General features: G+C 61.8%; 3 protein-coding genes across 6 annotated transcripts in view; 2 read left to right on the top strand and 1 right to left on the bottom strand.

Annotated features, from left to right (window-relative positions):
• Nucleotides 1–149: 149 nt before the first annotated feature.
• UNC45A (unc-45 myosin chaperone A) lies at nucleotides 150–6,442 on the top strand. Its single transcript, XM_015873381.2, has 20 exons — nucleotides 150–247; nucleotides 352–510; nucleotides 1,097–1,133; nucleotides 1,236–1,411; nucleotides 1,511–1,603; nucleotides 1,860–2,027; nucleotides 2,290–2,458; nucleotides 2,688–2,858; nucleotides 2,997–3,168; nucleotides 3,287–3,587; nucleotides 3,739–3,833; nucleotides 3,921–4,062; nucleotides 4,249–4,389; nucleotides 4,581–4,708; nucleotides 4,891–4,957; nucleotides 5,076–5,189; nucleotides 5,466–5,581; nucleotides 5,679–5,796; nucleotides 5,877–6,032; nucleotides 6,136–6,442. The coding sequence occupies exons 1-20, from the start codon at nucleotides 236–238 to the stop codon at nucleotides 6,394–6,396; spliced, it is 2,796 nt and encodes a 931-aa protein (XP_015728867.1). The 5' UTR covers nucleotides 150–235; the 3' UTR covers nucleotides 6,397–6,442.
• A 19-nt stretch (nucleotides 6,443–6,461) lies between these two features.
• On the top strand, nucleotides 6,462–9,066 carry RCCD1 (RCC1 domain containing 1). Of its 2 annotated transcripts, XM_015873375.1 has the most exons (7): nucleotides 6,728–6,878; nucleotides 6,996–7,347; nucleotides 7,963–8,084; nucleotides 8,161–8,265; nucleotides 8,332–8,475; nucleotides 8,546–8,575; nucleotides 8,714–9,066. In XM_015873375.1, the coding sequence occupies exons 1-7, from the start codon at nucleotides 6,728–6,730 to the stop codon at nucleotides 8,950–8,952; spliced, it is 1,143 nt and encodes a 380-aa protein (XP_015728861.1). In that variant the 3' UTR covers nucleotides 8,953–9,066. The 2 variants fall into 2 exon arrangements, with proteins under 2 accessions (XP_015728862.1, XP_015728861.1); XM_015873376.1 differs by lacking the exon at nucleotides 6,996–7,347 and having other exon boundaries at nucleotides 6,462–6,878.
• The window catches only part of PRC1 (protein regulator of cytokinesis 1), a 10,789-nt gene continuing 4,652 nt past the window's right edge, over nucleotides 9,018–15,154 (bottom strand). The window contains exons 4-14 of one of the 3 annotated variants that reach the window (XM_015873371.2): nucleotides 14,812–15,045; nucleotides 14,555–14,725; nucleotides 14,213–14,362; nucleotides 13,796–13,943; nucleotides 13,532–13,668; nucleotides 13,232–13,327; nucleotides 12,923–13,069; nucleotides 12,415–12,525; nucleotides 11,976–12,086; nucleotides 11,412–11,597; nucleotides 9,018–10,146 (exon numbers count right to left, since the gene is read on the bottom strand). In XM_015873371.2, coding sequence (XP_015728857.1) covers nucleotides 10,069–10,146; nucleotides 11,412–11,597; nucleotides 11,976–12,086; nucleotides 12,415–12,525; nucleotides 12,923–13,069; nucleotides 13,232–13,327; nucleotides 13,532–13,668; nucleotides 13,796–13,943; nucleotides 14,213–14,362; nucleotides 14,555–14,725; nucleotides 14,812–15,045 — 1,569 coding nt within the window. In that variant the 3' untranslated portion in view covers nucleotides 9,018–10,068. The remainder of the gene's footprint in view (nucleotides 10,147–11,411; nucleotides 11,598–11,975; nucleotides 12,087–12,414; nucleotides 12,526–12,922; nucleotides 13,070–13,231; nucleotides 13,328–13,531; nucleotides 13,669–13,795; nucleotides 13,944–14,212; nucleotides 14,363–14,554; nucleotides 14,726–14,811; nucleotides 15,046–15,154) is intronic. The other 2 variants (XM_015873373.1, XM_015873372.1) reach the window with 2 other exon arrangements.

The following is a 15,154-nucleotide window of genomic DNA, read 5'->3' as shown; positions in this document are numbered from 1 at the left end:
CGGGGGGTCAAAGGGCACGGGGGGTCACTGCAGGTCGCGCGCGGGGTCACGGGGTGGGGCCGCTCCCACGAGGCCGCACGTGGCCGGCGGTTGCACCTCCGGGCCGCAGGGGGCGCTGCAGCCCCGCCCGCCCGCACCGCCCTCTACAGACGCTTCCGGTCACGTGACTCGGCGTCGTCATCCGGGTTCCCCCGGCGATGGGCGGTGACGTCACCGGCCCGGCACGAGCGGCGCGATGGAGGAGACGGTGAGGGACGGGAACGGGGGGGAACGGGGGGAACGGGGCCTCGCTGCGGGCACCGGGCTCTGGGCTCTAACCCGAACCTGAACCTGTGCCGGTACCGTTGGCAGGTGACGGCGGGGCAGCTCCGGGAGCGCGGCAACACGCTGTTCCAGGCCGGGGATCACGGCGCGGCCCTGGCCGCCTACACGCGGGCGCTGAGTCTGTGCCAGGCCGGGCCGGAGCGCGCCGTGCTGCACCGCAACCGGGCGGCGTGTTACCTGAAGCTGGTACCGGGGAACCGGCGGGATGGGATCCGTGCTGGGCTGGGGCTGGGCTCTGTGCCGTACCGTACCGTGCCGTACCGTGCCGTGCCGTGCCGTGCCGTGCCGTGCCGTGCCGTGCTGTGCTATGCCGTGCCGTGCCGTGCCGTGCCGTGCCGTGCCGTGCCGTGCCGTGCTGTGCCGTACCGTGCCCTGTTCCCCCTGCACCCCTTTCCTCCTGTCCCCGTCGCTGTGTGACGTTCCCCCCATAGGCTGCTGCTGGTGTCGGGCTGTGCACAGTCCCCGTCCCTGCTCCTGAGGCAGCCCCCATGATTCCCAATTGCGGAGCAGTTTGTGGGGCGGAGCACAGTGAGCTGCGGGGCTCAAGAAGCGTCAAGGCAGCGAGGACCCTCGTGGACCCAGCGTGTGCTGTGCGCTGTGTTCTGGGAGGGGCTGTGCTGCTTCCTGCTCCTCCACAGCTTGTTTCCATCCCTAAACTCCACGGCTGTTCCCTTGCTCCCTCTCTCTGCAGCATTGTGCACAGCGGGTAGGGGCGGCTGCAGCCCTTATGGGCGGTGTGCCGAGATTTCCTCCTCACTGACTCTCGTTGCAGGAGGATTATGCCAAGGCGGAGGCGGATGCATCTAAAGGTACAGTCAGGAGTGGCTGGGGACCATCATCCCCGCGCTGCTCACTGGGGCAGGCTGGAGCAGAGCAGAGGCCCCTGTGACAGCTCCATCGTTCCTCTGCAGCCATTGAGGCCGATGGCCGGGACATGAAGGCGCTGTTCCGCCGCAGTCAGGCGCTGCAGAAGTTGGGCCGTTTGGACCAGGCTGTCAGCGACCTGCAGAGGTGTGTGAGCCTGGAACCTAAGAACAAGGCCTTCCAGGAGGCCCTGCGTGCCCTGGGGAGCAGCATGCACGAGAAGGTGAGGAGTGGATGGTGCGAGGGCTACTGCTGTACCCTCTGGGTGCAGTAGGTTCAAGGGAGCAGCGAGGGCTGAGCTGCTCTCCCTTATCTGTCTCAGATGAAGACCATGTCTTGTACGGACTCAAAGGTGGAACAGATGTTTCAGATTTTGCTGGATCCCCAGGAAAAGGATGTGGACAAGAAGCAAAAGGTCTGAACTCCAGGACACACGAGGTGGCTTGGGTGGAAAGAATTGTACTCCCAGGTCAGCGCTGCTGGCTGAACTTTTCTGTCCTATGGAGGTTGGGCTTCCTGCCAGCAGAATACCCTCCTTGGAGACTGGGAGTGGTGATTGGGTGCTTGTGGCTGCATTGGCTGCTCTGTGGGCTCCCTGTTGGTGAGTTCCCAGTGTGCAGGGAGCTCCATTCTGGTGGGCTGGTGACCCAAACGCACCTCCCCCTTCGCAGGCTGCGCAGAACCTGATTGTACTGGCGCGAGAGGAGGCTGGAGCAGAGAAGATATTCCAGAGCGATGGTGTGCAGCTCCTGACACAGCTGCTTGACACGGCCAAGGCTGACTTGATGCTGGCGGCCCTGCGCACCCTGGTGGGGCTGTGCTCTGGGCACCGCTCCCGGGTAGGTTGCACCAGAGACCAGGTCTCCTGTGTGAGGAGTCCTGGAGCAGATGTCCACACTGGGAAGGCTGCGAAGTTCGTTAGGCCAGGGGACATTGCTGCCTGTGTCAGGCCACAGCCCTGCTAAGCAGTGGAGCTTTGATATGTTACTTGCAAAGCTTGATCTGTGAGAGCTTTGTTGTGGGGAGACATCTTGATAAGGTGCTGGGGAGTGCTAGAGTTTCCCCAGAGTCTCCAGAAAATGCTTCTGCTTCTACCTACAGTCCATGGCCATCCTGACAGAGCTGGGGTCCTCGCGCCTTTCGGCAGTGCTGGGCGTGGAGCATGAGCAGGTTTCCCTGGCTGCCTGCAACCTCCTGCACGTCATGTTCGATTCTCTGAAGGAGGGGATGCAGAAGGACTTCCGTGGCAAGGAGGATGCAGTGGTGTTGGGTGAGTACCTGCAGCCCCAGCTGGCTGATGTGGTGGTGCAGGGAGCACTAAGGGAGGTTTGTCCTGCTGCTTACATTGCTGCGGCTCCCTTCCACTGGGCCTGGATTAATATGACCTTGAGATGGGAGTCAGGAGCCCCTTGTCCTGACAGCATGACTTGCCAGCCTTACTGTGATGGGGTCAGGCCTGTGCACAGGGCACTGACTACTGACACTGTCTCTCCTGGAAGATTCCTCCAAGGAACAGAAAGTGCTGATCAAAGACCTCCTGGAGCTGCTACCTCTGGAAGGGGCCTCTGCTCATGGCCGTGACAATGCCCTCAACTTGCTTATCAAGGTGGTGCCCAGGAAATCACCAAAGGATATCAACAACAGCATGAGCCTTTGGGTGATCGACCAGGGTGAGTGAAACGGGCTGCAGCATCTCACTGCGGCATCACACTCCTCTGCCCTGGGCTGCTGTGTGCTTTGGCTCTGCAAGGCGCCTGCGCACCCCTCTTTGCACTTCATCAGGCCCTGGGTGCTCTGTGTGCTCTTAGGCCTGAAGAAGATCCTGGAGGTGGGAAGCACAGTGTGTGGGACCCCGGGCAGCCTGCCTGTGACAGAGAACAGCCGGATGAGCGCCTCGGTACTTCTGAGCAAGCTTTACGATGACCTGAAATGTGATGCTGAGAGGGAGAACTTCCACCACCTGTGTGAGGACTATGTGAGGTGAGCCTTGGATTCTCTGGGGCTGCACAGGACTGAGTCCTTGTCAGTCAGGAGCTTTTTGGTGCACGCTGGAATCAGTGTTCAGGAACAGCCTCATCTGAATGTTCTTCCACTGCAGGAGCTGGTTCGAGGGGCAGGAGCTGGCTGGAAAGCTGCGGGCCATCCAGACAGTGTCGTGCCTGCTGCAGGGACCCTCAGAAGCTGGGAACAGGGTGCTAGAGCTGGAGGGGATCATGGACTGCATACTGTCCCTCTGTGCCTCCGTCTGTGAGGCCCACCAGCTGGTAGCAGTGGAGGCTCTGATCCACGCAGCTGACAAGGCCAAGCGTGCCTCCTTCATCACTGCCAACGGGGTCAGCCTGCTCAAGGAGATCTACAAGCACAGCGAGAAGGACAGCATCCGCATCCGTGCACTGGTGGTGAGCACAGCAGGGCAGAGGAGGAGCAGCTGCACAGAGCTGTTGGGTGGGGCTGGGCTTTGCTGCCATCTGGTTACTGGTTGGGGGCTGTTACAGGTGTGCCTGGGACATTATGGTCTTTCCTGTTCTGACACTCTGCTTCTGGCCACAGGGACTGTGCAAGCTGGGATCTGCTGGAGGCACCGACTTCAGCATGAAGCAGTTTGCTGAGGGCTCCACAGAGAAGCTTGCCAAGCAGTGCCGAAAGTGAGTGCTGACAAGTGTGGGGTGTGATGGGAGCAGCAGAAGCTGGGCGAGTATCTGCAGCATGGATTGACGGGGACCATCCTGCAGGTGGCTGTGCAATGAGGCTATTGATGCTGGCACGCGGCGCTGGGCTGTGGAGGGCCTGGCCTACCTCACGTTTGATGCTGATGTCAAGGAGGAGTTCGTAGAGGACAAGGCAGCGATGCAGGCCATGTTCCAGCTGACAAAGGTGAGTGCTGAGCACTATGGTGGGGAACCTGGGTGGGGACAATGCTGGTGCTGGAGGAATGTTCCCATGTGACCCTCCTGCTGGAGAGGGTTGTGGGGCTGTGGCTGGGCCTGGTGCTGCTGACTGGGCTCAAGCCCTCGCATGTCCTGTGCCATGGCTGCAATCAGTGTTCCATTACCATTGCAGTCAGAAGATAGGAATGTTCTTTATGCTGTTGCTTCCACACTGGTGAACTGCACCAACAGCTACGACCACGAGGAGCCAGACCCGCAGATGCTGGAGCTGGCCAAGTATGCCAAGCAGCACATTCCAGAGCAGCACCCCAAGGTGAGGGGGGTACGGCTGGTGGCTGCTCTCAGGAGCTGTGGGGTCCTACAGGAAAACGTGTGGGTGTGATGGAGGTGTCAGAAGGTACCAGCTTGATGCCTCTGGGGAGATGGCAGCATGGGCAGGTCTCAGCCGCAGCGGCAAGCTGTGTGCTGATTCCAAAGTGAGGGGTGGTGCTGCCTCTGGGACAGGACAAGCCAGACTTTGTGAAGCGACGCGTGCGGAAGCTGCTGACGGCCGGTGTGGTGTCTGCTTTGGCCTGTGTGGTGAAGAGCGAGAACCCAGCGCTGACCAATGCCTGCCGGGAGCTGATCTCCAGGTATGGGGCAGGGCCTGGTGGGAGCTGCCTTAAGGCTGCCCTGCCTGCAGGCTTGGTGCTGCTGGGAGAAGGAGGGGTTGTCTGGGCATTTGGCACCACCTGGGCTCGCTGTCAGTCTCTGGGTGCTGCAGGGTCTCAGTGTGGCAAGCCCTCAGTTCCAACTGCTGCTGCCCTGTCTGCAGGGTGTTCTTGGCCCTGGTGGCAGAGACGGAGGACCGAGGCAGTGTGGTCGCACAGGGAGGAGGAAAGGTGAGCTGCTGGGTGCCATGGTGCCCCTAGCCTGCTCTGTAGGAGGGCTGGAGCCCCATACATGAGCATGTGGACAGCTGGGGCCGCTGTGACCTGGCTGATGCATCTCCTTCTGCAGGCTCTCATCCCGCTGTCCCTGGAGGGCACTGAGGTGGGACAGACCAAGGCAGCTCAGGCCCTGGCCAAGATCACCATCACCTCCAACCCTGAGATGGCGTTCCCTGGAGAGCGGGTCGGTGTCGCAGCTGTGGGCTGGGGAATGGGCCTGCCCAAGGGGTGGTCGGGGCAGTGCAGGGGAGCAGCAGGCAGGACGGGCTGTGCTGGAGTGTCGCTGCTGCTGCAGACAGGCATCTGCCTAGGGAGGGCATTGGGCTTAGGAGGCACAGTGGTCCCCCACAGTGGCCTAACTGCCTCGGCCTGGTCATGGGAGCTCCTCTGCCCTTCTACTGTGCTCAGCCCCTGCTCTGTAAGGGCTGGAGTCTGAGCCCTGTCCTGCTGTCTTCCACAGATCTACGAGGTGGTCCGGCCCCTGGTCAGCCTGCTGCACCTGCAGCGCTCGGGCCTGGAGAACTTTGAGGGGCTGATGGCACTGACCAACCTGGCTGGCATCAGCGAGCGGCTGCGGTAGGGGCGGGGGGGGAGAGGCTGGGATGTCCTGGGCACGGGGAGGGGGCACCGGGACAGCGCGGGGCGGGAGGTGCTCAGTGCTGCCCCGCTGCAGGCAGAAGATCCTGAAGGAGAGAGCTGTGCCCATGATCGAGGGGTACATGTTTGAGGAGCACGAGCTGATCCGCCTGGCTGCCACCGAGTGCATGTGTAACATGGCCATGAGCAAGGAGGTGAGCGCCGGCTCCGGCAGGGGCTGCAGCCCACCCTGTGCCGCACTGCGCTGCACTCAGCGCCCCCACCTCGCCCGCAGGTGCAGGAGCTGTTCCTGGATGAGGGCAGCGACCGCTTGAAGCTGATGGTTCTGTACAGCGGGGAGGAGGACGAGAAGCTGCGGCGGGCGGCATCGGGGACGCTGGCCATGCTGACAGCGCTGCACCCCCCCATCTGCAAGAGGATCCCGCAGGTGGTGAGTGCGGGGCGGCCTGTGCCCCGAGCTGCAGGCGGGGGGGGCTGTGCCGTACAGCGCGGGTGGGTTCGGGCCCTCAAAGCACATGGTGCTGTGCCCGCAGACCGTGCACTGGCTGGAGATCCTGCAGGCGCTGCTGCTGAGCCCCAGCGCCGAGCTGCAGCACCGCGGGGCCGTGGTGGTGATGAACATGATGGCGGCGGCGCGAGAGGTGGCCGAGCTGCTGATCGCCAGCGAGATGCTGGAGATCCTGACCGTGCTGGCCAAGGACCGGGACAAACCGCGCGTGGCGCAGGCGGCGCAGGAGAGTCTGGAGCGGGCGGTGCAGTACGGGCTGATCCAGCCCCATCCCGGCCAGCAGTGATGGGATGGGATGCGATGCAATGCGATGCAATGCGATGCGATGCGATGCGATGTGATGCAATGCGATGCGATGCGATGCAATGCGATGCGATGCTGCCCCGCTCTGCTCACCGCGCTGCTCGGGGGCCGCCCGGGGCCGCACGCCGCTTGTGGGGCTGACACACCGCGATGCTGGGGCCGACACACCGCAGAGCTGGGGCCGCATTCCCTCCCGTGCCTTACCGGGGCTCCGGCCCCGCAGGATGAACTGCAGCTGCTCCTTAACGGCGGCTCCGCCTCCCGTCCCTCCGGCCCCGCCCGCTCCCTTCCGCCCCCATCTCCCCCCCCCCTTCATGGCGGATCCGCGCCGCTCCTGGTTCTTGTTCGGCCTCAACGCCGAGGAGGCGGCGGGGGCCCCGGGGCCGGGGCGGCAGCGCCTGGGGCTGAAGGGCGCCGTGATCCGCCGCGTGTGTCCCGCGTGGAGCTGCGCGGTGCTGGACACGGGTGAGCTCCCCCCCCCCGGCCCCGAGGTTCCTCCGTTCTGCCGCCCCGCGGCGCTCGGATCCCGGCGGGGTTGGGACCGTCCCCCCCCCGGCTCCGCTGACGCCGCCGCTCCCGCAGGCTCCGGGCTGCAGCTGCTCAGCGCGGGGCGGCGGCGGCCGCTGCCCGAGGACTGCACGGCGGCGCTGCCGTCGGAGACGCACGTGGTGCTGCTGCGGGGCGCGGCGGTGCAGGCGTGGCCCCTCGCGGCGGCGCTGCGGGACGAGCTGCGGGGGGAGCCCGCGTGGAGCCGGGAGCTGCCGCCGGGAGCGCGCCCCGCGCTGCCGCTGCTGCCGGGCGGGTTCGTGGCCCCGCGGCCGCCGTTCTACACCGCGCTGCCACGGGAGACGCCGCTCCGCGCGTTGGCGCTGGGACACGAGCACGCGGTGGGGCTGGGACAGGCCGGGGAGGTGTACGGCTGGGGAGCCGGCAGGTGAGCGGGGGGGCGCGGGGTGGCCGTGGGTTATTGAGCGCTATCAAACAGCGATCACCTGCTGAGGGAGCCGGCAGAGCGCCCAGCCGAGCTGGGAGCGAACCGAGCTCCTGTTCTCGTGCTGCTGCTACACATAAACACTGACTGCAATGAGCGACTCCGGTCTCGGTTCTTCACTGCGCCCTGTGGACGCTCAGTGCCCCGTTGTGCTCGGGGCGCTGCTCGTGGCTGAGCTGACAGTGACGGTCCCGTGTCGGTGTGTGTCCCTGAGCAGAACCCAGCGGCACTATGGGAAGCTTTGTCTGTTTCTCTCTTTGCCGTTTACATGAGACGAAGCTGATGGAGAAGCACGGTGCAGACAGGGCCGGCTCCTTCTGCAGCACTCAGGGTCGGTCCAGCTGCGTTGGCTTTCAGTGCAGTTGGTGCCTGTTGTCATAGCAGTCAGCTCAGCGGGGCTTGTATTTATGGATATTAATCGTTGGTCTTCCCGTTTCACTGGGCTGCAGATTCCTGCTGTACTGTGCAGCCCCGTAGGATGAGCTGCACACACAGGAGCAGCCGGCACAGAGCGGGGGAGGCGTCTGTCTGTGTCCTTCTGTCTGTGTCTCCCCACAGGCACGGGCAGCTCGGCCACGGCAGCCTGGAATCCGAGCAGCAGCCTCGGCTGGTGGAGGCGCTGTGCGGGCTGCCCGTGAGGGAGGTGGCAGCCGGCGGGTGGCACTCGGCCTGTATCAGCGGTGAGGGGCTCGGTGCTGGACGGGGGCGCGGGGCGGCAGCTCCTGCTGCGACCTGACCGGGACCCGACCTCCACAGATGGGGGAGACCTTTACGTGTGGGGCTGGAACGAGTCGGGACAACTGGGGCTGCCCTCCCGGGCGGTGGCGGAGCAGCAGGGAGAGGATGAGGACGTGGGTGCAGGTGAGGACGCCGTGGGGCTGCAGCAGCGCCGGGCTCAGCTGTGGGGCTGAGCAGAGCTGTGTGCAGGGCTCCAAGATCCGCCGCTGCCCGGGGAGCCGCCGGGCGCTGCCTTCATCTCCATCCAGGCCTTCCCAGCCCTGCTGGACCTCCCGATGGAGCCGGCAGTGGCTGCGGTGAGCTGCGGTTCACGGCACACGGCTGCGGTCACAAGTGAGTGCCCGGGGATGGGGGGGTCCTGCATCCCCCGGCCTGGGGGCTGACGGCACTGTCCTGGTTGCAGGAGGCGGAGAGCTGTACACCTGGGGCTGGGGTAAGCGCTGCCTCTGCTCTGTGGTTCTGCTCCTGTTTTGCTTATACAGGGGCTGGTTTGGGGCGCTGGCACCTTTTGCTGCTGGCCCCAGGGGTGAATCTTCCCACCAGGCCCCACATTGCGCTGCTCTGCCCACAGGGAAATACGGGCAGCTCGGGCACAGGGACCGCGCCAGCTGCGACCAGCCACGGCGTGTGGAGCAGCTCCGGGCTCAGGGGCTGCAGGCGCTGGAGGTGGTTTGTGGGCCCTGGAGCACTTATGTCTGCGTCCTGCAGCAGGGAGGGGCGCAGGGCTCCCATCCCCACAGCACAGCTCCAGCCCTGAAAGCTGGGACTGAGCGTGGGAGCTGCCCAGGAGAGCTCAGCCCCCATCCCTGACCTCAGTGCTGGAGCGGCGCTGCTGCACATCACAGCTCAGACTGGAGCGGCGCCACGGCTGAAGATGACGCAGAACGAATGTATTTATTAAATCTTATTTGTTTTGTAACAGCAGCAGTTGTGCTTCACGGTGCTTCCCAAGGACGGTTCCTGCCTGTTCCAGGCCCTGGGGGGGGCAAGAGGGGAGGAGGGGGAAGTGCCCAGCCCTCGCTCTGCCCCCTCCAGGCTCCGAGAACAGAGATTGCAGTCATCCCAACGAACACACAAACAGCAGCGGCTATATATACAGATATGCATTATTCTCATAAACAGTATATACAGTTACAGGGTATGGAGACAGAACTTGGGGATAAATAACAGCAGGTGGGGAGCTGTAGTGATAACAAGGTGCAAATTAGTCATGATTGAGGGCCGAGCTAAGAAAGGTGCAAACTACCAACCAGTGTGTTTTACTGCTGAGTGCAGCTGGAGCACAGCAGGGCAAGGGGCAGCACTGGAGGCTGCTGGACTTTGTCCGAGCTCAAGGAGCTGCTGGGGCTGTTCCCCCAGCCCTCACCCCTGCCTGCTGCAGGGAGGGCAGAAGATGCAGGGAAGCAGCACACTGAGCTCCGGGAGCACAGGGCACCTGCAGGACACAAATACCCACACTGCCTTCCTAGAGAGATGCAGCCCAGCGTGGGTGCTGGGGAAACCTCGGCTAAAGCCTTGACTGAAACACAGCGGATATGATGGGGACAGAGGGAAAGCCCAGGAGACGACAGCTACAGGTGGGAGGGGGAGAAAAAGTTATTTGTGCTTGGTCCTGTCTGTCCCAGTGCACACGGAGCGAGGCAGAGCCCTGCGCCCTCACGCCACCACCGCGCTGGGCTGCAGCACCCACTGCTACGCTACCCCCAGACTGTCTTTGAGTCTTAAATCTTTAATCACAAATAAAAACAAATTTAAAAGTGCCCCTTTTAGCCGCTGCCCTCGCAGGTGGGACCCCCCAGCGCTGCACAGCGGGGCTGACCTGGGAGCTCACTAAGAATAAAACCGAGAGCAGCGGCCCCTGGGGCCGGGAACTGCCAGCACAGCGACTCACTACAACTACAGGGAGCTGGAGCCCATGGCAGCGCCTCAGCAGAAGGCATTGGTGGTGGTGGAGTTGAGGATGCGGGAGCTGGTATCGCACCTGGAGGCCTTGGAGAGTTCACGCTGTGGGTACAAAAAGCAGAGATAAGGATGAGGGGCGGGAGAAGGCAGCTGTGTCAAGGGCCACAGAGAGAGACAGTGACAGAGCTGCTGCTTGTTTGTTTGGGAAGACAAAGCCCTGCCCTCGTGCTGTAAGAGACAGGAGTCAGGATTTGACCCCAGGAGCTGGGAGAGAACTGGGAGCATCCCAGAAGCAGTGGTGCACGCTGCCCAAAGAGCCCCACGTGAGGAGATGGGACTCTGTCCTGCAGCTGGCAGCACACACAGTGCTGGTCCTGGGCAGCTCTCAGCACCAACAAGGTGGCCTTTGGCTGTGGGGAGGGGAAGCAGGAGCACAGGCAGGGGGTAGGTGCAGACAGCAGCGTGCAGCTGCAGAAGGAAGCTCTGCAGGACCCTGCCTCTGCCCAGCAGAGCAGCACAGATGCAAGGGAGCAGGGCCTGGTGTCAGGGCAGCCTCAGCACTTGCTTGACTGCCATGGGGAGTGATGCTTACATCGGTACGAGACATAAGAGGTTAGCTCATGGACATGGGAGTCTGAAGGGCAGAGGCTTCCGGGCAGCAAAGCTCCAGCCCACAGCGGAGATCACCCTCCTCCACGCCCCCGGGAGCCTCTGCTCGTCCAGCACACCTCATGCCAGCAGAACAAGTGGAACAAGGATCCCTCCCTGTGGGCTGAGGGCACAGCGCATGCACTGATGAAGCCATGCAGGCTGCAGGAAAAGTCTCCCACCCTCCCTTCTCCCAGCGACTGTTAGTACAGTGACAGAGTGCTGCTGCTGCCAGCTACCCAGGCCCTCCCTGGACTGGAAGGGGGCACGCCCTCCATGACACATTGCATCAAACCACAAGGAGGTTCTCTGCTCAGCAGCTGGGCGCAGACCCAGCTCTGGAGGATGGCTGCATTGCTACAGCAGGGCATTGCAGGAGGCCTGGCACGATGGGACCGTGTCACAGGCACAGCTTTGCTCTTGCAGGGGCAGGCAGGAGCGAAGCATCACCATCCTCCTGTGTAAACATCAGATCCCCACTGGGCTGCTCAGGGCCTGCACGTGATGGAGCAGTGCTCGGCCTCGGTCACCAAACTTCAATTGAAGTTCCTGACACAGAGTCAGCAGCTGGTGCCGTGGGTGCTGGCAGGAGCAGCCGCTCTGCGCAGGGCAGAGGTTGGGCTGTGCACAGCGGTGGCCCTGGGTGCTCTGGGAGGAGCGGGGAGCACAGCCCAGGTGCAGCCCAGTGAGGGGAGGCATGTTCAGAAGAGGTGAATTACCGCAAACTCAGAATAGGTGCTGGCAACAGAATTAACGCTGTGGTTACGCTGGGCAGGGACTGCGGGGCTGCACCCACCGCTCAGGGTGGTTCCGTTCAGCTGTGACAGGTTCTCCTTGTTCCGTTCCCTGTGTCCGGGCCGGGGGGCCTTCGCAGCCACGCGGTTGGGGGTCCGAGCCTGGCCAAGCTGTGCGACAGGAGGCAGATGTGTGAGCACTTGAAGCTCCTATAACCTGAGGGCAGCCTGCAGCACGGTGCTGGACTCGTGGCTGCTGCCCTGCACTTGGAGCTCCTATAACCCTGCATCTTAGGTCTAAGGCCCAGAAACAACAGAAATCTGGGCTGGAGGGAGATTCCCTGCATGCTACCATCCCCTTTTAACTCGGGCAGTATTGGTCCCCAGAACATCCTACCAGCAGCATGGCTGCATAGCATAGCAGGGACCAACAGACCCGCCTTTGTAGCTCAGGAGGTGGCAGCTGAGTGCAACCTGGCCTGGCAGCATTGTACAGCAGCACTGCACCAACCCACAGTGTGAGCAGGGATGCTCCATAGAGCCTCTCACCTTCCCTCCAGAAGGTGGCAGCCGTGACGTTGGTGAATGGAAGAGAGTTGCCCCAAAAGCTGAACGAATGGTGCTGTTGGGAGTGGCAGTGGAGAGGGAAGTGCCATTGAGCTGGAGGAAAACAGAGCACAGAGTGAGGAGGGAGACAAGGGATGCTCCGTACCAGGAAAACCACAGTGGAAGCACTGGCTCCAGAGCAGGGCAACAGATCCCATTATCCCAACAGATAACAGAGGTACCCAGAGCCCACCCCCTGTACCCACTTACAGCATAAGATTCTCTTATGCTGCTGCAGTATGCCTGAGTCCTTCTGGCATCTCCTTGTGAGACTAAGCCCAGAGAGAAGGCTATATAACACCATCATTCCCAAAGCACTCGCCTAGCTCAAGCCCTGGCAGGGTCTCAGCCAAGCACCCCATGCCCATCATGGACAGTTTACCTTCCTTACTTTGCCAGGTGTGTGGGGGCCAAGCACTCGGCGCTTGATAGGAGTCCTTGGGGTGCTCCCATACATCATCTCTGTCTCAATCTGGCGGCTTTTCTTCAGTTGCTGTGTGAAATATCTACACTCACAAACCCGAGCAGAGGAGCAGCACGCAGCTGGCTGCACAGCTCCATGGAACTCCTGCCCAGCACCCAGTGTCAGGGGAAGGACAGGCTCTTGCTATCAGGCAAAAGCCCTGCAGGCAGGAGAGCGGGTGCTTCAGTAAAAGTAGAGTACAAACACTACAGGTCTTTAGCAGCCGAGGCTCAACACATGCAGGCAGCCACCTGCCCTGCTGCTTAAGGAAGGTGACCACACGGAGTCAGGAAAGAACAGGAAGAGCCCCTCTGCCCTAGAGAGCTGGTAGAGAATGTGGGCTGGAACCGCTCTGCCCACAAAGCAGGGCTGGGCCATCGGCAGCCTGGTTGCCGGGCCATGATAGCACATTTGACTCTGTACTCACCCGCTCCTGTTTCTCCTTCTCTTTCTCCATGCGATACAGCTGCCACTGCTCTGTCACGTACTCCATGAACTGCTGTCCCTTCACCAGGAAAGGCTCCTTACGTTCCTGCTCCCAGGCCTGGATCCTGCTCTCCAGCTCCTCCTGCAGCTGATCAGGACAGGAGGGCAGTATAGGAGCTGTCATCCTGGACATGGGCAGCTCCCTGCCCAGAGAGAGCCCTTGCTGGTGCTCTAAGTGCTGTGCTTCTCCCTGGTTAGTGGTACATGTACCTGTTCAGGACCACAGCTGCTTCTTCAGGTCTGTACCTACCTTGGAAAGGGTCTTCTGCAGTTTTGCTCGCTGCTTCTCTTCTTTTAGCAGGCTCCCCCCGCGGTTGGCGAGGCGATTGGGGTCAGCTGCTTTCCTCTAGCATAGAAAATAAGTCAGGAGATAATGAGACAGGGCCCAGCCTCAGTGCCTGGCACTCCCATGGGCCCTAGAGGAAGTCACCTTAGTAGTGCAACACTTGCACAAACTCTACAGAGTGGCTCACACCGGTGCTCCAGGCACAGCACTGCATTCCCCCACCAACCCCCACGCACAGCCTGGAGATGTAGCACTGCCCAATACCTCCAGCTCCAGAAACAGCTTCCAGTTTTCCTCCCATTTGTGAACAGCCTCAAACAGCTCCTTGTGTGTTTCGTAGTAACTTTTCATCTTCCCCACCTCAGTATCGTGGAGCTGGAGCAAGGCCTCTGTATATTCCTCTGGAGAGAGACAGCAGCACACTCAGGAAGCACCCAGGGTCCCCGCACCACTCAGCAGCCCTTCTTGGCAGCAGATCTGCTGCAGCTCCCTCAAGGGAGTCAGTTACAAGGAAGAGCCACCACCCACCATCGTAATAGGGACTGAAGGCGTCCCTCTGCTCCTGGCTGTAGAAGCATTTGTCCCAGTACTCAGCCAGCTCCGTGCGGATCGCCTGAACCACGGACTTCATGTTCTGCAGCTTCAGCTCCTCCAGACGTTCTACTTCCAGCTTCAACTGCCAACACAACCACAGGACAGGCTCAGAAAAGAAGAATGGGAGAGGAGCAGGACGCAATTTAACTTCGCATAAGCCACCTCTGAGTGAGCACCAACCACCAGCACCAACTCCAAGCTTCCCCAGCCCTTGAAGGCAGGTTTGGTCTGCTCACATTAGGCCTGACTGCTGGAAGCTGCTCCTCCACTCCAGATGAGCAAACAAGCGTGAAACCCAGAGCTGCCCCTCCATTACCCTCCCGCTCCCAACGGACATCAGGTGGTCCTTACAGCTTCCCTGGTTTTGGCTTTGGATCCAGTCATGTGCACCGCAAAAGACTCCCTCTCCTCCTCAGGAACCTGCAGCCTTTCCCAAAGCTCGGTGATTCTGGAGCGCAGTTCTGCACACATGGCTTCATTCAGAGCCCGCCGCGCCTCCAGCTGCAGAGGGAAAGTGTGAGTTCAGCACTGCCACAGCCCGGTGCTGAGGGATGCGAGGAGGCTGCTCAGCCCCATCTCACACCCCCTGCTCGTCCTCCAACATTTCCAAGCAACAGCTTCTACACGTGGGCACGCAAACAGCCCCTGCAGTGCCACCAGTCACGGCAGCGCCAGCTCAGTGTGCCCACATACCTGCTGCAGCAGGCTCTGGAGGTTAGCAATGTTATCTGTGGACAAGCAGAACGCCTCCTCATCCTCACACACCACGTCCCGCTCAAAGCTGGTGTCAGGGCTGTGCTCCAGCTCCGCCATGCACTGCACCACCTGCCGCTTGATGCTGACAAATTCTTCTTGCCTTCGCTCCTGGAGATGAGCAGCTCCATGAAGACCCGGTGGGCACCTCCCAGCCCCCCAACCCCTCCCCAGAGCTCTGGGCCCCTCCCGCTCACCTTCTCTGCGCTGAGTGAGGCCACGTGGCGTCGGTAGCGGTCCAGCTCGTCCAGGCTGGGCACGGCACCATCATCAATGCTGAAGAGGGACACGCAGAGGATGTCGCACAGGTTCTTATCCTGTTCCTGCAGAGCCTTCAGCTCCTGCTTCCTGTCCTTCTTCTGCTTCAGCAGCACCTCCACGCGGGCCCGTAATTCATTCACCATCTGCAGGATGGTGCTCCCCTCCTGCGTCTGAAGGAAGCGGGGGATCAGGGCTCATTCCCTGCAGTTCTCTGGATGCAACTCAGGTACTTGGAGGTTTGGGAGCAGAGAACTGGGATGCAGCTCCAGAGCTCAGTGG

Source organism: Coturnix japonica, chromosome 10, assembly GCF_001577835.2.
Source record: "Coturnix japonica isolate 7356 chromosome 10, Coturnix japonica 2.1, whole genome shotgun sequence".
NCBI classification, from domain to species: domain Eukaryota; kingdom Metazoa; phylum Chordata; class Aves; order Galliformes; family Phasianidae; genus Coturnix; species Coturnix japonica.
Note: the sequence above shows the minus strand (reverse complement) of the source record. Positions and strands in the feature narration are given on the sequence as shown.

What these genes read in the sequence shown, in the direction of transcription:
- UNC45A (XM_015873381.2), top strand. An exon ending in CCATGTTCCAGCTGACAAAG is followed by an intron (nt 4,063 to 4,248) that starts GTGAGTGCTGAG and finishes TTACCATTGCAG; the next exon opens with TCAGAAGATAGGAATGTTCT. An exon ending in TTCCAGAGCAGCACCCCAAG is followed by an intron (nt 4,390 to 4,580) that starts GTGAGGGGGGTA and finishes CCTCTGGGACAG; the next exon opens with GACAAGCCAGACTTTGTGAA.
- RCCD1 (XM_015873375.1), top strand. Translation starts at nt 6,728, where the DNA reads ATGGCGGATCCGCGCCGCTCCTGGTTCTTGTTCGGCCTCAACGCCGAG. An exon ending in GCACTCGGCCTGTATCAGCG is followed by an intron (nt 8,085 to 8,160) that starts GTGAGGGGCTCG and finishes CGACCTCCACAG; the next exon opens with ATGGGGGAGACCTTTACGTG. An exon ending in GCACACGGCTGCGGTCACAA is followed by an intron (nt 8,476 to 8,545) that starts GTGAGTGCCCGG and finishes TCCTGGTTGCAG; the next exon opens with GAGGCGGAGAGCTGTACACC.